The 22279-nt window shown below is 48.9% G+C and overlaps 1 protein-coding gene across 1 annotated transcript; it reads right to left on the bottom strand.

Annotated features, from left to right (window-relative positions):
- Window positions 1-12688: 12688 nt before the first annotated feature.
- On the bottom strand, window positions 12689-21104 carry coa1 (cytochrome C oxidase assembly factor 1). The gene is made up of 5 exons (XM_079243980.1): window positions 21056-21104; window positions 18622-18729; window positions 17193-17344; window positions 15101-15177; window positions 12689-13076 (listed from the first exon to the last, which is right to left on the bottom strand). Exons 2-5 carry the CDS (start codon window positions 18713-18715, stop codon window positions 12944-12946), a joined length of 456 nt encoding a protein of 151 aa, XP_079100106.1. The 5' UTR covers window positions 18716-18729; window positions 21056-21104; the 3' UTR covers window positions 12689-12943.
- Between the last annotated feature and the right edge of the window lie 1175 nt (window positions 21105-22279).

Genomic DNA, 22279 nt, shown 5'->3' with positions numbered 1-22279 from the left:
GGAGGTGCTGCAGTCAGATGGAGGTGACGGTGATGCAGTCAGATGGAGGTGATGCAGTCAGATGGAGGTGATGCAGTCAGATGGAGGTGATGCAGTCAGATGGAGGTGCTGCAGTCAGATGGAGGTGCTGCAGTCAGATGGAGGTGCTGCAGTCAGATGGAGGTGATGCAGTCAGATGGAGGTGATGCAGTCAGATGGAGGTGATGGTGCTGCAGTCAGATGGAGGTGCTGCAGTCAGATGGAGGTGCTGCAGTCAGATGGAGGTGACGGTGATGCAGTCAGATGGAGGTGCTGCAGTCAGATGGAGGTGATGCAGTCAGATGGAGGTGATGCAGTCAGATGGAGGTGATGCAGTCAGATGGAGGTGCTGCAGTCAGATGGAGGTGATGCAGTCAGATGGAGGTGATGCAGTCAGATGGAGGTGCTGCAGTCAGATGGAGGTGATGCAGTCAGATGGAGGTGCTGCAGTCAGATGGAGGTGATGGTGCTGCAGTCAGATGGAGGTGACGGTGCTGCAGTCAGATGGAGGTGACGGTGCTGCAGTCAGATGGAGGTGATGCAGTCAGATGGAGGTGATGCAGTCAGATGGAGGTGATGCAGTCAGATGGAGGTGCTGCAGTCAGATGGAGGTGATGCAGTCAGATGGAGGTGATGCAGTCAGATGGAGGTGCTGCAGTCAGATGGAGGTGATGCAGTCAGATGGAGGTGATGCAGTCAGATGGAGGTGCTGCAGTCAGATGGAGGTGCTGCAGTCAGATGGGGGTGATGCAGTCAGATGGAGGTGCTGCAGTCAGATGGAGGTGATGGTGCTGCAGTCAGATGGAGGTGCTGCAGTCAGATGGAGGTGCTGCAGTCAGATGGAGGTGATGCAGTCAGATGGAGGTGCTGCAGTCAGATGGAGGTGATGGTGCTGCAGTCAGATGGAGGTGATGCAGTCAGATGGAGGTGCTGCAGTCAGATGGAGGTGCTGCAGTCAGATGGAGGTGATGCAGTCAGATGGAGGTGATGCAGTCAGATGGAGGTGCTGCAGTCAGATGGAGGTGATGCAGCCAGATGGAGGTGATGCAGTCAGATGGAGGTGATGCAGTCAGATGGAGGTGATGCAGTCAGATGGAGGTGATGCAGTCAGATGGAGGTGATGCAGTCAGATGGAGGTGATGGTGCTGCAGTCAGATGGAGGTGCTGCAGTCAGATGGAGGTGCTGCAGTCAGATGGAGGTGATGCAGCCAGATGGAGGTGATGCAGTCAGATGGAGGTGATGCAGTCAGATGGAGGTGCTGCAGTCAGATGGAGGTGCTGCAGTCAGATGGAGGTGCTGCAGTCAGATGGAGGTGCTGCAGTCAGATGGAGGTGATGCAGTCAGATGGAGGTGCTGCAGTCAGATGGAGGTGATGCAGTCAGATGGAGGTGATGCAGTCAGATGGAGGTGATGCAGTCAGATGGAGGTGATGCAGTCAGATGGAGGTGATGCAGTCAGATGGAGGTGCTGCAGTCAGATGGAGGTGCTGCAGTCAGATGGAGGTGATGCAGCCAGATGGAGGTGATGCAGTCAGATGGAGGTGATGGTGCTGCAGTCAGATGGAGGTGATGCAGTCAGATGGAGGTGATGCAGTCAGATGGAGGTGCTGCAGTCAGATGGAGGTGCTGCAGTCAGATGGAGGTGATGCAGTCAGATGGAGGTGCTGCAGTCAGATGGAGGTGCTGCAGTCAGATGGAGGTGATGCAGTCAGATGGAGGTGCTGCAGTCAGATGGAGGTGATGCAGTCAGATGGAGGTGCTGCAGTCAGATGGAGGTGCTGCAGTCAGATGGAGGTGCTGCAGTCAGATGGAGGTGATGCAGTCAGATGGAGGTGCTGCAGTCAGATGGAGGTGATGCAGTCAGATGGAGGTGATGCAGTCAGATGGAGGTGATGCAGTCAGATGGAGGTGACGGTGATGCAGTCAGATGGAGGTGCTGCAGTCAGATGGAGGTGATGTAGTCAGATGGAGGTGCTGCAGTCAGATGGAGGTGCTGCAGTCAGATGGAGGTGCTGCAGTCAGATGGAGGTGATGCAGTCAGATGGAGGTGCTGCAGTCAGATGGAGGTGATGCAGTCAGATGGAGGTGATGTAGTCAGATGGAGGTGATGCAGTCAGATGGAGGTGCTGCAGTCAGATGGAGGTGATGCAGTCAGATGGAGGTGATGCAGTCAGATGGAGGTGCTGCAGTCAGATGGAGGTGATGCAGTCAGATGGAGGTGATGCAGTCAGATGGAGGTGACGGTGATGCAGTCAGATGGAGGTGATGCAGTCAGATGGAGGTGATGCAGTCAGATGGAGGTGATGCAGTCAGATGGAGGTGATGTAGTCAGATGGAGGTGCTGCAGTCAGATGGAGGTGCTGCAGTCAGATGGAGGTGATGTAGTCAGATGGAGGTGCTGCAGTCAGATGGAGGTGCTGCAGTCAGATGGAGGTGATGCAGTCAGATGGAGGTGATGCAGTCAGATGGAGGTGATGCAGTCAGATGGAGGTGATGGTGATGCAGTCAGATGGAGGTGATGCAGTCAGATGGAGGTGCTGCAGTCAGATGGAGGTGATGCAGTCAGATGGAGGTGATGCAGTCAGATGGAGGTGCTGCAGTCAGATGGAGGTGATGTAGTCAGATGGAGGTGCTGCAGTCAGATGGAGGTGATGCAGTCAGATGGAGGTGATGCAGTCAGATGGAGGTGCTGCAGTCAGATGGAGGTGATGGTGCTGCAGTCAGATGGAGGTGATGCAGTCAGATGGAGGTGATGCAGTCAGATGGAGGTGCTGCAGTCAGATGGAGGTGCTGCAGTCAGATGGAGGTGATGCAGTCAGATGGAGGTGCTGCAGTCAGATGGAGGTGCTGCAGTCCGATGGAGGTGATGCAGTCAGATGGAGGTGATGGTGATGCAGTCAGATGGAGGTGCTGCAGTCAGATGGAGGTGATGCAGTCAGATGGAGGTGCTGCAGTCAGATGGAGGTGCTGCAGTCAGATGGAGGTGATGCAGTCAGATGGAGGTGCTGCAGTCAGATGGAGGTGATGGTGATGCAGTCAGATGGAGGTGCTGCAGTCAGATGGAGGTGATGGTGCTGCAGTCAGATGGAGGTGATGCAGTCAGATGGAGGTGATGCAGTCAGATGGAGGTGCTGCAGTCAGATGGAGGTGCTGCAGTCAGATGGAGGTGATGCAGTCAGATGGAGGTGATGCAGTCAGATGGAGGTGATGGTGATGCAGTCAGATGGAGGTGATGGTGCTGCAGTCAGATGGAGGTGATGCAGTCAGATGGAGGTGATGGTGATGCAGTCAGATGGAGGTGATGCAGTCAGATGGAGGTGATGGTGATGCAGTCAGATGGAGGTGCTGCAGTCAGATGGAGGTGATGGTGCTGCAGTCAGATGGAGGTGCTGCAGTCAGATGGAGGTGATGCAGTCAGATGGAGGTGATGCAGTCAGATGGAGGTGCTGCAGTCAGATGGAGGTGATGCAGTCAGATGGAGGTGCTGCAGTCAGATGGAGGTGCTGCAGTCAGATGGAGGTGATGCAGTCAGATGGAGGTGCTGCAGTCAGATGGAGGTGATGGTGCTGCAGTCAGATGGAGGTGCTGCAGTCAGATGGAGGTGATGCAGTCAGATGGAGGTGATGCAGTCAGATGGAGGTGCTGCAGTCAGATGGAGGTGATGCAGTCAGATGGAGGTGATGCAGTCAGATGGAGGTGCTGCAGTCAGATGGAGGTGATGCAGTCAGATGGAGGTGATGCAGTCAGATGGAGGTGCTGCAGTCAGATGGAGGTGCTGCAGTCAGATGGAGGTGATGCAGTCAGATGGAGGTGCTGCAGTCAGATGGAGGTGCTGCAGTCAGATGGAGGTGCTGCAGTCAGATGGAGGTGATGCAGTCAGATGGAGGTGATGCAGTCAGATGGAGGTGCTGCAGTCAGATGGAGGTGATGCAGTCAGATGGAGGTGATGGTGCTGCAGTCAGATGGAGGTGCTGCAGTCAGATGGAGGTGATGCAGTCAGATGGAGGTGATGCAGTCAGATGGAGGTGATGCAGTCAGATGGAGGTGATGCAGTCAGATGGAGGTGATGCAGTCAGATGGAGGTGATGCAGTCAGATGGAGGTGATGCAGTCAGATGGAGGTGATGCAGTCAGATGGAGGTGATGGTGATGCAGTCAGATGGAGGTGCTGCAGTCAGATGGAGGTGCTGCAGTCAGATGGAGGTGCTGCAGTCAGATGGAGGTGATGGTGATGCAGTCAGATGGAGGTGATGGTGATGCAGTCAGATGGAGGTGCTGCAGTCAGATGGAGGTGCTGCAGTCAGATGGAGGTGATGCAGTCAGATGGAGGTGATGGTGATGCAGTCAGATGGAGGTGATGGTGCTGCAGTCAGATGGAGGTGCTGCAGTCAGATGGAGGTGATGCAGTCAGATGGAGGTGATGGTGATGCAGTCAGATGGAGGTGCTGCAGTCAGATGGAGGTGATGCAGTCAGATGGAGGTGATGCAGTCAGATGGAGGTGATGCAGTCAGATGGAGGTGATGGTGATGCAGTCAGATGGAGGTGCTGCAGTCAGATGGAGGTGCTGCAGTCAGATGGAGGTGATGGTGATGCAGTCAGATGGAGGTGATGCAGTCAGATGGAGGTGATGGTGCTGCAGTCAGATGGAGGTGATGCAGTCAGATGGAGGTGATGGTGCTGCAGTCAGATGGAGGTGCTGCAGTCAGTAATTCTGTGAGAAAAGATCCTCATTCACATGAATTCATCATCCTAACCGCTGAGTCTGATGAAGGGTGGCGGGAAGCTGGAGCCTATCCCAGCAGTCTCTGGGTGAAAGGCGGGGAACACCCTGGACAGCTCGCCGGTCCATCGCAGGGACACACAACCACTCACTGCCAGGGACGAGTTAGAGTAACCAGTTAACCTGACATCATGGTGGGAGGAAGCCGGAGAGAAGCCAGCAGATACGAGGAGGACATTCAGACTCCACACAGAAAGGCTGCCCCCCCATCCGCCCCAGCCAAGGATCGAACAAGCGACCTTCCACAGTGCTAACCAGCATGCAGCTCCACATGCAGAAATGTAGAAATAACAGCAGTTTTCCACATAGATTACTTTCTCTGTACTGACTGATCACAATTTACTTGTTTATTGATTTTACAAAAATATCTATAAATGATATTTCTAGAATAAATCTAAGTTCATCACTTTCTTTCTTAGTTGCCACTGAAGCAACCGTGGTAATCAGAGTACACACACACACACACACACACACACACACGTTATGTCAGTTCCATTAGGATGAAACATGTAATGACAGCCTGAGGTTTATTAGCCTCCTGCTACGTTAAACGTCTACTCTGCCATGATTGCATCTGTCTCACTCACAGCAGCTCTATGTTCTCCAGGTCTGTGCTTCATTCCTCATCCTGCATCACAAACAGGGAAATGTTTTACTTAACCGTCCTATTATCTCAAATATTACTATTAAAAAATTCAATAATGATTTAAAAGAGGAATAATGTCATGATAATGAAAGGTCTGCCTGTCCAGCAGCACCACCATCAGGGCAAACTGTAACATTACACCTTTTCTTTTGTATAGAAAATAAAATAGTTTTTAGTCGGGCTGTGACAATGTGCTTTGGTCCATATTACATCCCATGTTTTGGGTGCCGATTCCATTTTAATTGTCATTCTCACAATTCTATGATTTTGCTAATTTTTGTAGATTAAAAAAAAAAAAAGTCTAAAACCTTTGTTTGCTCATCATTTTTCTTGATTTCAGTTAGACAAAAACACAGGACCTTGGCCATCTTTCTGGGTTAGATTAACTACTAATAACCAGCTAACCCTCATTCTGGGTTAAATTAACTACTAATCAACAACAAACTCTCATTCCGGGTTAGATTAACTACTAATCACCAGCTAACCCTCATTCTGGGTTAAATTAACTACTAATCAACAACAAACTCTCATTCCGGGTTAGATTAACTACTAATCACCAGCTAACCCTCATTCTGGGTTAAATTAACTACTAATCAACAACAAACTCTCATTCCGGGTTAGATTAACTACTAATCACCAGCTAACCCTCATTCTGGGTTAAATTAACTACTAATCAACAACAAACTCTCATTCCGGGTTAGATTAACTACTAATCACCAGCTAACCCTCATTACGGGTTAGATTAACTACTAATCACCAGCTAACCCTCATTACGGGTTAGATTAACTACTAATAACCAGCTAACCCTCATTCTGGGTTAGATTAACTACTAATCACCAGCTAACCCTCATTACGGGTTAGATTAACTACTAATAACCAGCTAACCCTCATTCCGGGTTAAATTAACTACTAATAACCAGCTAACCCTCATTCTGGGTTAGATATTAACTACTAATCACCAGCTAACCCTCATTCTGGGTTAGATATTAACTACTAATCACCAGCTAACCCTCATTCCGGGTTAGATTAACTACTAATAACCAGCTAACCCTCATTCTGGGTTAAATTAACTACTAATCAACAACAAACTCTCATTCCGGGTTAGATCAACTACTAATAATGAACTAACCCTCATTCCGGGTTAGATTAACTACTAATCACCAGCTAACCCTCATTACGGGTTAGATTAACTACTAATAACCAGCTAACCCTCATTCCGGGTTAGATTAACTACTAATAACCAGCTAACCCTCATTCTGGGTTAGATATTAACTACTAATCACCAGCTAACCCTCATTCTGGGTTAGATATTAACTACTAATCACCAGCTAACCCTCATTCCGGGTTAGATTAACTACTAATAACCAGCTAACCCTCATTCTGGGTTAAATTAACTACTAATCAACAACAAACCCTCATTCCGGGTTAGATCAACTACTAATAATGAACTAACCCTCATTCCGGGTTAGATTAACTACTAATCACCAGCTAACCCTCATTACGGGTTAGATTAACTACTAATAACCAGCTAACCCTCATTCCGGGTTAGATTAACTACTAATAACAAGCTAACCCTCATTCTGGGTTAGATATTAACTACTAATCACCAGCTAACCCTCATTCCGGGTTAAATTAACTACTAATCAACAACAAACTCTCATTCCGGGTTAGATCAACTACTAATAATGAACTAACCCTCATTCCGGGTTAGATTAACTACTAATAACCAGCTAACCCTCATTCCGGGTTAGATTAACTACTAATAACCAGCTAACCCTCATTCTGGGTTAAATTAACTACTAATCAACAACAAACTCTCATTCCGGGTTAGATCAACTACTAATAATGAACTAACCCTCATTCCGGGTTAAATTAACTACTAATCACCAGCTAACCCTCATTCCGGGTTAGATTAACTACTAATAACCAGCTAACCCTCATTCCGGGTTAGATTAACTACTAATAACCAGCTAACCCTCATTCTGGGTTAGATATTAACTACTAATCACCAGCTAACCCTCATTCCGGGTTAGATTAACTACTAATAACCAGCTAACCCTCATTCTGGGTTAAATTAACTACTAATCAACAACAAACTCTCATTCCGGGTTAGAGATCAACTACTAATAATGAACTAACCCTCATTCCGGGTTAGATTAACTACTAATCACCAGCTAACCCTCATTCTGGGTTAGATATTAACTACTAATCACCAGCTAACCCTCATTCCGGGTTAGATTAACTACTAATCACCAGCTAACCCTCATTCCGGGTTAGATATTAACTACTAATCACCAGCTAACCCTCATTCCGGGTTAGATATTAACTACTAATAACCAGCTAACCCTCATTCTGGGTTAGATATTAACTACTAATAACCAGCTAACCCTCATTCTGGGTTAGATATTAACTACTAATAACCAGCTAACCCTCATTCTGGGTTAGATATTAACTACTAATAATGAACTAACCCTCATTCTGGGTTAAATTAACTACTAATCAACAACTAACTCTCATTCCGGGTTAGAGATTAACTACTAATAACCAGCTAACCCTCATTCTGGCTTAGATATTAACTACTAATCACCAACTAACCCTCCCTCTGATGGTAGAAGGCCTGAGAGGACCAGTAAACATGTCAAGAAATTAATGCTCCTCCTCCTTCTCGTCTGTCTGTATTTCCATCCACAGCATCATTTCCAGGTTGAACAGTGGGACGTTTTCCTGCAGCTCAACGCGTCATCTGGTGCCTGCTGCCACCTGCTGGTTCAACTCCGCCACTGCAGCCAACCATCCTCATCCTGCTGCTCCTCCTGCTGCTGCTCCTGTCCTCCTGCTGCTGCTCCTCCTGCTGCTCCTCCACCATCATACTTTTATAAAAGCAGAGTGTGTTCATGTGGGATCATTATGTTAGACGAATAATTTATTGGAGGGAAAGACGTCCAGTCAGACCTACAGGACCTGGCTGATGCTGGTGGAGACAGTTTCGGCTGAAAGTCCACAGAAGTGGTTATAATCTGGTTACTGGTTACAGGTAATAACCTGGTTACAGGTTATAGCTAGAGACCCAGACCCTCTAGAGACCCAGACCCTCTAGAGACCCAGACCCTCTAGAGACCCACACCATCTAGAGACCCAGACCCTCTAGAGACCCAGACCCTCTAGAGACCCACACCATCTAGAGACCCAGACCCTCTAGAGACCCACACCCTCTAGAGACCCAGAACCTCTAGAGACCCAGAACCTCTAGAGACCCACACCCTCTAGAGACCCAGACCCTCTAGAGACCCACACCCTCTAGAGACCCACACCCTCTAGAGACCCAGAACCTCTAGAGACCCAGAACCTCTAGAGACCCACACCCTCTAGAGACCCAGACCCTCTAGAGACCCAGACCCTCTAGAGACCCACACCCTCTAGAGACCCAGAACCTCTAGAGACCCACACCCTCTAGAGACCCAGACCCTCTAGAGACCCAGACCCTCTAGAGACCCAGAACCTCTGGAGACCCACACCCTCTAGAGACCCACACCCTCTAGAGACCCAGAACCTCTAGAGACCCACACCCTCTAGAGACCCAGACCCTCTAGAGACCCACACCCTCTAGAGACCCAGAACCTCTAGAGACCCACACCCTCTAGAGACCCAGACCCTCTAGAGACCCACACCCTCTAGAGACCCAGAACCTCTAGAGACCCAGACCCTCTAGAGACCCACACCCTCTAGAGACCCACACCCTCTAGAGACCCAGAACCTCTAGAGACCCAGACCCTCTAGAGACCCAGACCCTCTAGAGACCCAGAACCTCTAGAGACCCACACCCTCTAGAGACCCAGAACCTCTAGAGACCCACACCCTCTAGAGACCCAGACCCTCTAGAGACCCACACCCTCTAGAGACCCAGACGCTCTAGAGACCCAGAACCTCTGGAGACCCACACCCTCTAGAGACCCACACCATCTAGAGACCCAGAACCTCTAGAGACCCACACCCTCTAGAGACCCAGACCCTCTAGAGACCCACACCCTCTAGAGACCCAGAACCTCTAGAGACCCACACCCTCTAGAGACCCACACCCTCTAGAGACCCAGACCCTCTAGAGACCCAGACCCTCTAGAGACCCACACCCTCTAGAGACCCAGAACCTCTAGAGACCCAGACCCTCTAGAGACCCAGACCCTCTAGAGACCCAGACCCTCTAGAGACCCAGAACCTCTAGAGACCCACACCCTCTAGAGACCCAGACCCTCTAGAGACCCAGACCCTCTAGAGACCCACACCCTCTAGAGACCCAGAACCTCTAGAGACCCAGACCCTCTAGAGACCCACACCCTCTAGAGACCCAGACCCTCTAGAGACCCACACCCTCTAGAGACCCAGACCCTCTAGAGACCCACACCCTCTAGAGACCCAGACCCTCTACAGACCCACACCCTCTAGAGACCCAGACCCTCTAGAGACCCACACCCTCTAGAGACCCACACCCTCTAGAGACCCAGACCCTCTAGAGACCCACACCCTTTAGAGACCCAGACCCTCTAGAGACCCAGACCCTCTAGAGACCCACACCCTCTAGAGACCCAGACCCTCTAGAGACCCACACCCTCTAGAGACCCACACCCTCTAGAGACCCAGAACCTCTAGAGACCCACACCCTTTAGAGACCCAGACCCTCTAGAGACCCAGACCCTCTAGAGACCCACACCCTCTAGAGACCCAGACCCTCTAGAGACCCAGAACCTCTAGAGACCCACACCCTCTAGAGACCCACACCCTCTAGAGACCCACACCCTCTAGAGACTCAGACCCTCTAGAGACCCAGAACCTCTAGAGACCCAGAACCTCTAGAGACCCACACCCTCTAGAGACCCAGAACCTCTAGAGACCCAGAACCTCTAGAGACCCACACCCTCTAGAGACCCAGAACCTCTAGAGACCCACACATTTTAGAGACCCAGACCCTCTAGAGACCCACACACTTTAGAGACCCAGACCCTCTAGAGACCCACACCCTCTAGAGACTCAGACCCTCTAGAGACCAAGACCCTCTAGAGACCCACACACTTCAGAGACCCAGAACCTCTAGAGACCCACACCCTCTAGAGACTCAGACCCTCTAGAGACCAAGACCCTCTAGAGACCCAGAACCTCTAGAGACCCACACACTTTAGAGACCCAGAACCTCTAGAGACCCACACCCTCTAGAGACTCAGACCCTCTAGAGACCCAGACCCTCTAGAGACCCACACACTTTAGAGACCCAGAACCTCTAGAGACCCACACCCTCTAGAGACTCAGACCCTCTAGAGACCAAGACCCTCTAGAGACCCACACACTTTAGAGACCCAGAACCTCTAGAGACCCACACCCTCTAGAGACCCACACACTTTAGAGACCCAGAACCTCTAGAGACCCACACCCTCTAGAGACTCAGACCCTCTAGAGACCAAGACCCTCTAGAGACCCAGAACCTCTAGAGACCCACACACTTTAGAGACCCAGAACCTCTAGAGACCCAGACCCTCTAGAGACTCAGACCCTCTAGAGACCAAGACCCTCTAGAGACCCACACACTTTAGAGACCCAGAACCTCTAGAGACCCAGACCCTCTAGAGACTCAGACCCTCTAGAGACCAAGACCCTCTAGAGACCCACACACTTTAGAGACCCAGAACCTCTAGAGACCCACACCCTCTAGAGACCCACACACTTTAGAGACCCAGAACCTCTAGAGACCCACACCCTCTAGAGACTCAGACCCTCTAGAGACCAAGACCCTCTAGAGACCCAGAACCTCTAGAGACCCACACACTTTAGAGACCCAGAACCTCTAGAGACCCAGACCCTCTAGAGACTCAGACCCTCTAGAGACTCAGACCCTCTAGAGACCCACACACTTTAGAGACCCAGAACCTCTAGAGACCCACACCCTCTAGAGACTCAGACCCTCTAGAGACCAAGACCCTCTAGAGACCCACACACTTTAGAGACCCAGAACCTCTAGAGACCCACACCCTCTGAGACCCACACCCTCTGAGACCCACACCCTCTACAGACTCAGACCCTCTAGAGACCCAGACCCTCTGGAGACCCAGAACCTCTAGAGACCCACACCCTCTACAGACTCAGACCCTCTAGAGACCCAGAACCTCTCGAGACCCACACCCTCTAGAGACCCACACCCTCTAGAGACCCACACCCTCTGGAGACCCACACCCTCTGGAGAACCAGAACCTCTAGAGACCCACACCCTCTAGAGACTCAGACCCTCTGGAGACCCACACCCTCTGGAGAACCAGAACCTCTAGAGACCCACACCCTCTGGAGAACCAGAACCTCTAGAGACCCACACCCTCTGGAGAACCAGAACCTCTAGAGACCCACACCCTCTGGAGAACCAGAACCTCTAGAGACCCACACCCTCTGGAGAACCAGAACCTCTAGAGACCCACACCCTCTGGAGAACCAGAACCTCTAGAGACCCACACCCTCTGGAGAACCAGAACCTCTAGAGACCCACACCCTCTAGAGACCCACACCCTCTAGAGACCCAGAACCTCTGGAGACCCACACCCTCTGGAGAACCAGACCCTCTAGAGACCCAGACCCTCTAGAGACCCAGACCCTCTAGAGACCCAGACCCTCTAGACACCCAGAACCTCTAGAGACCCAGACCCTCTAGACACCCAGAACCTCTAGAGACCCAGACCCTCTGGAGACCCACACCCTCTGGAGACCCACACCCTCTGGAGAACCAGAACCTCTAGAGACCCACACCCTCTGGAGAACCAGAACCTCTAGAGACCCACACCCTCTGGAGAACCAGAACCTCTAGAGACCCACACCCTCTAGAGACCCAGAACCTCTGGAGACCCACACCCTCTGGAGAACCAGACCCTCTAGAGACCCACACCCTCTGGAGAATCAGACCCTCTAGAGACCCACACCCTCTGGAGAACCAGACCCTCTAGAGACCCAGACCCTCTAGAGACCCACACCCTCTGGAGAACCAGACCCTCTAGAGACCCACACCCTCTAGACACCCAGAACCTCTAGAGACCCAGACCCTCTAGAGACCCACACCCTCTAGAGACCCACACCCTCTCACACCCAGACCTTAAGACTCCAAACCAGACCTCCAATAAGATCTAGAACATGGACACCAGGGTAGATCAGAACCAAGACAACAGAGTAGATGAACACGATCACAAGCATGAAAGTGTAACTTTAATCTACCAGCAGGTGGTTCTGGTTCTGTCCAGCATGTCTTCCAGCATGTCTTCCTCTGTGGTTCTGGTTCTGTCCAGCATGTCTTCCAGCATGTCTTCCTCTGTGGTTCTGGTTCTGTCCAGCATGTCTTCCTCTGTGGTTCTGGTTCTGTCCAGCATGTCTTCCTCTGTGGTTCTGGTTCTGTCCAGCATGTCTTCCAGCATGTCTTCCTCTGTGGTTCTGGTTCTGTCCAGCATGTCTTCCTCTGTGGTTCTGGTTCTGGGAGCAGATCACAGCCAGCGGTCCACATCCAGACCTTGTGTGAGTTCTGCTGCCTGGTTCTGGCAGGTGGATGGTGGACGGTGAAGCAGGTTGATGGTTTTTCCGTCCTTCAGTTGAAGCACCGCCATTTTCAGATTCCACCTGGGGACAGAGAACAGCTCAGCGAACACTGCAGACAGAACCAGAACCTCTCAATGGTTCCATCGCCTCTCCACTGGTTCCCAGTCTGACCCTTTACCGATAATAACACACACACGAGTTAAAGCGGATCTATGATGCTATGTCTAGTTTTCTGAGCTGCCATGTCCCGTTTAAAAGACGTCACAGAACTTGAATATTAAAATAAATATTTTTTACAGCAGCCTATGAACAACTATATATACATGTATGTATTGATCAGGAAGCCAGGCTTCTGCTGTGACTGCCAGTGCTGGTACAGAGACAAAGCAATGAAAACCTTTGGGACAGTTCTCGTCCCCTCCAGCCAAGCCGTCCACATCAGGACTAAGACCAGCAGAAAGGCCACGAGATATGTCAGTGATCTGATGAAGCTTCTCTTCCTGCCACCTTTATGGAGGAGCTGAAGAGGTTCCAGTTCCAGAAGACCTCAGAGCTCCGTGTGAGAGGCTGGAACCCGGCGTAGCTGCATCCTGGAAACTCCTGGAGTATCTGGAACCCGGCGTAGCTGCATCCTGGAAACTCCTGGAGTGTCTGGAACCCGGCGTAGCTGCATCCTGGAAACTCCTGGAGTATCTGGAACCCGGCGTGGCTCCGTCCTGGAAACTCCTGGAGTATCTGGAACCCGGCGTGGCTCCGTCCTGGAAACTCCTGGAGTATCTGGAACCCGGCGTGGCTCCGTCCTGGAAACTCCTGGAGTATCTGGAACCCGGCGTAGCTCCGTCCTGGAAACTCCTGGAGTATCTGGAACCCGGCGTGGCTCCGTCCTGGAAACTCCTGGAGTATCTGGAACCCGGCGTAGCTCCGTCCTGGAAACTCCTGGAGTATCTGGAACCCGGCGTAGCTCCGTCCTGGAAACTCCTGGAGTATCTGGAACCCGGCGTAGCTCCGTCCTGGAAACTCCTGGAGTATCTGGAACCCGGCGTAGCTCCGTCCTGGAAACTCCTGGAGTATCTGGAACCCGGCGTAGCTCCGTCCTGGAAACTCCTGGAGTATCTGGAACCCGGCGTAGCTCCGTCCTGGAAACTCCTGGAGTATCTGGAACCCGGCGTAGCTCCGTCCTGGAAACTCCTGGAGTATCTGGAACCCGGCGTAGCTCCGTCCTGGAAACTCCTGGAGTATCTGGAACCCGGCGTAGCTCCGTCCTGGAAACTCCTGGAGTATCTGGAACCCGGCGTAGCTCCGTCCTGGAAACTCCTGGAGTATCTGGAACCCGGCGTAGCTCCGTCCTGGAAACTCCTGGAGTATCTGGAACCCGGCGTAGCTTCCTTCCTGACCAGGTATTCCCAGCACCAGGAACAAAGCTGCAGTACCACACCTCGGCAGGAGGTCAGTACACTCTACAGAGCAGCGGTAGAAAGTCTCTGTGCCGTTTTATGGTCAGGTCCTCTTCAGTCTGAACACCCAGAAATCAGAAATCTTGTTCAGAAGTGTACATCAGTCCCCGCTGATGAATAATTGCAAAATGTCCGTTTCCCCCTGAAGTCTACGATGTCTCCTTTGTCCTGTATAACCTGGTCCTGAACAAGTTAACATCTATTATATTACAGTCCAAGTGTCATCAAATGGACAGAGGTAAAGTCCTTGTAAGGGATGTTTTTACTGGAGTGGCTGCATAGTTTAATCCTCTCCTTCCCGTCAGAGAAAGAAGTATACAGAGAAAAGAATGTGGAGAGAAATAAGCTCATCATGGACTGGGACAATGAAGCAGACTAGGGAGGATGTAGAAACCAGGAGGTGGACAAAGGACATCATCAGCTGCAACAAGGCATCATGCTGTCCTTCACATGGGAAGACCACCGTGCAGCAGGAGGTCAGACTGCCAGGTGGACCACGCCTCCAGGACTCCACCTCTAGCTGAGAAGGACACGTCATGACGTTTCTGAGACATATCAGCAGAGGACAGCGGGGGGGGTTCTACTGATTGCTCCAGTTAGTTTCAGACAGACTGAGAAGTTCCTGCTTCCTGACAGGAACGGTGGACTCACCTGTGAGTTCCTGCTTTTCTACATGAAGACGTGAACAGGTACCCTCCCGTTTTGGACCCTGTGACGGGAATCTTTATCTGCAACACAGAGGCAGGTCTGCAGTGAAGAAGAAATTAATAATAAAAAAAAACATCTTTGTTTTAAAGAAGTCTTCGTCATCACCACCTTCACCCAGACCATCTTGACTGCCACACATGTATGAAAATGATGGTATGAGATAGGACCTGAGACGATACGGACTCAGATTAACAGACGACTGAGATGCAGTAATATTTCTACTGTAACAAGCAGAGTTTATCCAGTCATGGAGGCTGCAGGCCTACTGAGCTGCAACCCGTCTGAAGCAGCTTCATTGGATACCTCCACAAGCACCGGGATCTATGACTACCTCACAAACAGACCCCAGTTTGTGAGACTGAAAGGTTGTGTGTCTGAGATGGAGGTCAGCAGCACTGGTGCACCACAAGGAACTGTACTCTGACCATTCCTCTTCACTCTGTACACCTCAGACTTCCAGTACAACTCTGAGTCCTGTCATCTGCAGAAATACTCTGATGACTCTGCAGTTGTGGGGTGTATCAGGGATGGACAAGAAGCAGAGTACAGAGAACTGGTCAGTCAGTTTGTTAAATGGTGCGGTGACAATCATCTCATATTAAATAGCAGCAAAACAAAAGAGATGATTGTTGACTTCAGGAGGAAGAAGAATAAACAAAGCACTGTTTCCATCCTGGGAGAGGAGGTGGAGGTGGTGGAGGAATACAAGTATCTTGGAGTTCAGCTGGACAACAAACTGGACTGGAAATGCAACACTGACTACATCTACAAGAAAGGTCAGAGCAGACTGTACTTCTTAAGGAAGCTGAGATGGTTTAACGTCTGCACCAAGATGTTGCATATCTTCTAGAAGTCTGTTGTGGAGAGTGCAGTCAGCTTTGCAGCATCTGCTGGGGTAGTAGCATCAGAACCAGAGACTTGAAGAGAATCAACAAACTGATCCAGAAAGCTGCTTCTGTGCTTGGAGTAACTCTGGAGCCGCTGGAGCTGATTGTCCAAAGAAGAATGCTGCACAAGCTGATGAAGATGATGGAGGATTCTTCACACCCTCTCCACAACACAGTGATGAAACAACAAAGTGTGTTCAGTGAGAGGCTTCTTCAGGTCCCATGTAAGACTGAAAGATACAGAAGATCATTCCTGCCAGCAGCCATCAGCCTCCGGAACAAGACCTCCTCTAGTTATTATTATTATATACTACAATATTTCCCTTTGGAGATTAATAAAGTATTTTTCATTCATTTTTCATATAATTTCATTTCATTAAACAGTCCGCTCAGCCACTTCTTGTTAAAAACATGATTTTAAAAGAAAATTATATAATTTTATTAGTATATTATTTCCTTTTTAAGTGACCATGGTATAAGTGGGATAATGCCCTTCGAGGTGTCCATTATCAGAAATTAATGGACAATGGAGGCAACCGTCCGACGCAATGTCGACCAATCAGGATGTTGTGTGCTGCATTAATTCAATTGTCGACCTCCTGCTCCGTTTCTCCTCTCTCATGAAGACTCAAAGTTACTTTAGTCCTAGGGGACAGCTGCTTCATCTTGCCCATTGGGGGAGGGTCGGAGGTTGGCTGGGAGAGGTATGGGGTTGTGGAATGATGGGGGGGCCATTGGGAGGCATTGCGTTCTCTGGAGTTCTTGGCTTTGGCTCTGGGACTGGTAATGACCCATGGTGGGAGGCTATCTGAGCTGGCCCTGCTCCCCCTGAGGCTGGACCAGGGTGGTCCAGGCTTGCAGGGTCCAGGGTTCTCATCCGTTGCCGCTGGCCTGGTTCAGCAGTTATAAGCAGACATAACAACATATTCATGATATAAACAATAAAAGAAAGTATAAAATAAAAGAATCAAGGGGAGCCAAATATCCAAAAGGCTCCTTTTGGAAGATGGAATGTGTTCATCACAACATGACGCTGGACAGGACAGGTTGGAAAACAAAATAGAACATCTGGCTCCACCACTGCCGTCATCCCTCAAGGAAGTGGCGGGGCCAGCCACAAAAAGTCACAACCAGTAAAAACTCAGTACCTGTGCAGTCAGCTGATCAATTTGGTTGCTTCTGTCAGTCAGGTGGAGATTGTGGACCTTTAAAGGCGGTGCTCCAAGACTGTCCATGGCAACTGGACATGCCTCCAGCGCCTGCACAGCCAGTCTATGGTAGTCGGACTCCGAGAACTTCTCTGACAGCAGACAAAAATGAGACATAAAGTGTACAAACCTGACAATAATCAATCAAATCAAAGTACTTTATTCATCCCCAAGGGGAATTTCAATTTTCAAGCCAGCTCATCCAAGGTTTGACATACAGACATTTACATTTCTGACAAGTTTACAGAACCGAACTGAAGCTTCGGCCATATCATAATGATATTACAAGTGCTATTTAAACAGTAATGTACTGTACTACACAGCACATTTTTAGTCGCATGTCAACTCAAAGTTCTTTCAAAACTGAATGTCATATTCAGCCACACGTTATACAGCACTTCTTTTGTTGTACATTGCGTACTTTCGTGTGTCAGACACATTTATGTCCCTATAGAATCATCAGAAGGCAACGTGGGGTTCGTTGTCTTTCCCAAGGACACTTCCAATCAACCCACCAACTTTAAGCTGCTACTACTACTACCAGCAGTACTCTGAAGTAAGAAAGATCTGGAAAAACATCATTGTTCCAATGGAATCTGTCTGTTTTGTCCAAGAAGAAAATAAATGTCAAGTTTTGTTTAGAAACTAAACCATGTTTTACTACATCTCCTGCTGTCTCCATCACAGCGTTCCTCATGCGGCTCTCTGACTCTTGCCTTGCGGCTCGTGAAGCAGCTGCTGGCTTTCTGAAAATGCATGTAAACAAGTCATAATGATCCTCAACGCTGCAGTTCTCTCCACAAACAAGAGCTGCAGGCTGCTTGCAGAAACTCTGCTGTCCTAACGGCCCTAACTGACCCTGTCAGAGTTGCCAGTTCTGGCTGATTTCAGCTGCAGCGAACTCCACCAAAGAGCTGCTCCGTCGGTAGCTCCGTATATATAATGAAAAAGAAACGCCCACATTCTGGAGGCATTGTTGTATTTTCACCAGATACTGTTGCATAAGAATGTCATTACTCCATGTAGTATTTAGGATAACCATTCCTTGCTAAAAAGCTGAATGTTACTGATCTGGCAACGTAGCAGGATACGTAGCGTGGCAACGCTTTGTTTGGGGGGGGACGGCTCTCCTCTTGTCTTAGTATCTTGAGTGCAGCTCTTGTTGAATGAACAATGAGCATCACTTTTTAGTCAGGTATACAGCTTCCAAACCAGTACAAACCAGTAAGAATCTGGAAGATGTTCTGTGACTCTTCCAGAAGCGCAGTCAGAATAGTGGACATATTTCCACAGACAGCAACATGAAGTGCTGCTGACTGAAATGGATAAGAGCCCTGATCTTGGGGCAGGCGCCCATCAGGAGACTCACTCTGCAGCAGGTAATACATGGTTCCCACCCCGCCGCCCGTCAGCACCGTGGTGAAGATGGTGAGCTGCTGCAGGTGGCCGATGGAAGCCCTCATGGTGTCCTTCCTCCCTGCAAACAGACCCAACACTTGTTCTGAACTGGAAACTGGTTTAAACCCATTCACTTTTGTCAGTTCTCATCCAGAAATGGGATGATACCAGTACAATCCAGATGCAAACTGGAGCATCCTGCAGCCGTCCTCTAAATATACAGCTAGAACACTGGCTGCCTTGCATAAAGAAAGATGGTTCTTCTACCAAAATACTGTCAGATTCAGACTTCTAAAATGCACCAACAATAACTTTGGTCAAAACAAATAAATGTGTTAGTAGAATTACATGTGTAAAATCCTGATAATGGTTGTGTCCTTCCTAAAGGGCAGCTTTACCACACATCGCTAACAGTGTGATGTCACCAGGAGCCTTGTAGCTCTCATGCCCCCCATCTCTCTGGCTGAACGGCTTTCCTACATGGGATGGTAACAGGTTCCTGCTAGCTGTGTGATAATTAACCAGGTCTGGGGAACTTGGACTGTTTGTATGATGTGTGAACACAAACTGCCCTTTTTTAGACTATAAATAACAAGTAAAGTGTATTTTTAATGATTGTAGCCACAGACCTCTCCACAGTACTCTAGGTAAGGAACAAGAACGGATATGAAGTGATTTGTAATCCTGGACCTGCTTTAGTTTATTTATGACTGAAATATTCTTTGCTGCTTTATGCATCTGATGTGAAGCTAATTTAATCCTCATCCAGTATCACTCTCAGGAGTTTCAATCATTTCATCATCTATTTCTAGAAATTATCTTTATTTTTTATGTTTCCTGTATTCAGTGATTATTTATTATGATCTATCCATTCGTTACATTTTTCTAATTCATTATGTATTTTAATAACAAGATCTTTATAATCCTTTTCAGCATCAAAATATTTGTATCATCAGTAAATGATATTAATTTGAGCAATTTAGAGACTTGAAATATGTCATTTATGTAAAAGTTAAACAATTCTGGGCCCCATACTGACCCCTGGTGGAGACCACAGGAGATCTCCACACACCCAGACACATGACGTCCCGTCATCGCAGTCGGACAGATGACCTGAGAGGCAGCTTGGTGCCGCTCCACTAACTTCATACAGCTGCAGGTTATATAGAATCATCTATGGTGCCAATGCTTGTGGCACCGCCATGTTTCCTGCATGCTGAGCAGTAATTATTGACTGGGTCAGAAATTCCTTGTCTTAAAGTTTTGCAAATATTTGTGGGGACTGTGGGAAGGAGTGGCGTTGTCTGGTAGTGTATGTTCCCCAATGTTTGTTCCCCAACTTGAATAGGAGGTTACTTTAGCAATTTCCCGTGGAAAACATCTGGTTTGGTACAAACATATGCAAAATTGTGTTCTGGTCAAAGTCGATAACAGTTCCGTGGTGTCAGTTGGATCATGTCCTACCTCCTCCCTTTCTGCAATTTTAACCAGGGCAATCCTTACCAACCCCCCTGGTTTTACTACCAACCCAGGTAGGTCTGGGCGATTAATCGGGTTTTAATCTCAGTACGATCTGGGTTTCCAACGATGATAAAAATAAAAGGGTGTGATTATTTTTCTCTCTGCAGTTTCCTCTCCTGCTGTCTTCAGCTGCTAATCGAGCGTCTCTGGCGTTGCAGCGCTGTGCTGTAAACTCCTCCCACAGCCGCTTTGCTTTCATTCAGACACTGTTGCCAACTTGGAGACTTTCTCGCTAAATCTGGAGACTTTTTTTGTTAAAAGCGACAAATCTAGCAACTTTTACTGGAGTTATCAGAGACTTTTCTGGTGTTCTGGCGACTGACTTGAAGGCACATATTGTTCTGCAGTTACTGTAAGGAAGGAGCAGCGGGAGCCTCTCCCGTCCTAAAGCACTCCCAGGCGTCATGTTGTGAAAGATAAAAAGATAATCGTGTGACTCCTAAAAGCAATTGGTGGGATTCTGCATAAGACTTCAATCTGTTTAACACTTATTCAATTTAAAGTTCTGTTCAGATGTCATTACTCAAAAACTAGATTGGCAAAGATATTTCCAGGCTCCATTGATATCTGTGATAGATGTCCGGGTCCGGGTCCAGACTTAAGGTTCGGGTCCAGACCTATAGTCCGGGTCCAGATTTATGGTTCGGGCCCAGACCGATAGTCCTGGTCCAGACCTATCTTTCGGGTCCGGATCTATGGTTGGGGCCAGACCTATCGTCCGGGTCCGGATCCATAGTTTGGGTCCAGACTTATGGTTGGGTCCAGACCTACAGTCCGGGTCCGGAACCACAGGTCTGGACCAGAACCATAGGTCCGGACCGGAACTATAGGTATGGACCTATGGTTCGGGTTCAGCCAGGTGTGAGCGGAACCAAGCTCCTTACCTGGACAGTCACAACCCGGGAGCAGTTTTCTTCTTCGGGCGTCTTTTCTTCTTCTTCGCCCAGTGACGGCGTTCCCTCGCATAGACATATTATACATAGACGCTTACCCATAGATAAATATACATAGACGCCTACCCATAGACATATTGTACATAGACGCCTACCCATAGACATATTGTACATAGACGCCTACCCATAGACATATTGTACATAGACGCCTCATTGAGCGCTGGAGAGTGGTGAACCCGCGTCGCCGCCATATTGGATGGGTCTCCGCTGTCGAGTCTTGCTGCAGATTCAACGTAGTTTCCCCACATAACTCTTTTTTTGTGGAACAACGCGTGCATATTACACACAAACAAAACACTTCTCTACACAATTGGTGGATAAATAATGTCAACACAGTGAAAAATCTACCAAATGCAAATGATAAATTTTCCTCCTATTAGGTGTTTTAGAGAGGGTGATAAAGAGGATTAAGCGGTTTGGAAAATGAATGAATGATAAAGAGAGAGAAAGAAACTCAGTGTATCAGGATATGTCCCTCGGCAGTCTAAACTTATAGCCGCATCACTAAGGGATGCTACTGTGGAAGATAGTGAAAAGCGAGACGAAATTAGGTTAGGAGTCTATTGCTTTATTTCTTCCACTTGTCTCCATGAACCAGAGAGCAAGAGACAATAAAAATAAATAAAACAATCTAGGCAGACAAACAGCCTTCGCATTTACGGTGTGGCAGAAAACTCCTCAGAAGATACAAGAAGTAAGATAAAGGAGGTCTGGAGAGATTCCTGAACCAGAGAGGGACGACGTGGTTGCTGCGGTGGACCTCGCGCATCGACTCGGCCGGCTGAGGGCGGGAGAATTCCCACAGGTGAAACCGCGTCCGATCGTTGTCAGGTTTACATCGAGAGCAGCAAGAGATCTGACATGGAAACACCCCAAGCAGAGCATCTTTCTACGCAATCAAGGCTTGAGATTCAAGGAAGATCTCACCGCAGCCGACAAAGCAGCAAGAAGTCTTCTTTGGCCTGCGGTGGAGAAAGCAAGGAAAGAAAGCAAAGTGGGGTGAGGGTGTTCATCCATGGTAAAGAGATCCTTCCTGATAAATAGACAGACATCTCAAATGTTATTCTGTTATGGGGCTTGTTTATATCCTGAAATGAGAATAATTTTTGGGTTTAAATACAAGGTTATGTTGGACAGGTGAGTTTTACTAAAGTA

Source organism: Telmatherina bonti, assembly GCF_933228915.1.
Source record: "Telmatherina bonti genome assembly, chromosome: 7".
Taxonomy (NCBI): Eukaryota; Metazoa; Chordata; class Actinopteri; order Atheriniformes; family Telmatherinidae; genus Telmatherina; species Telmatherina bonti.
This window is presented reverse-complemented; position numbering and strand designations above follow the sequence as displayed.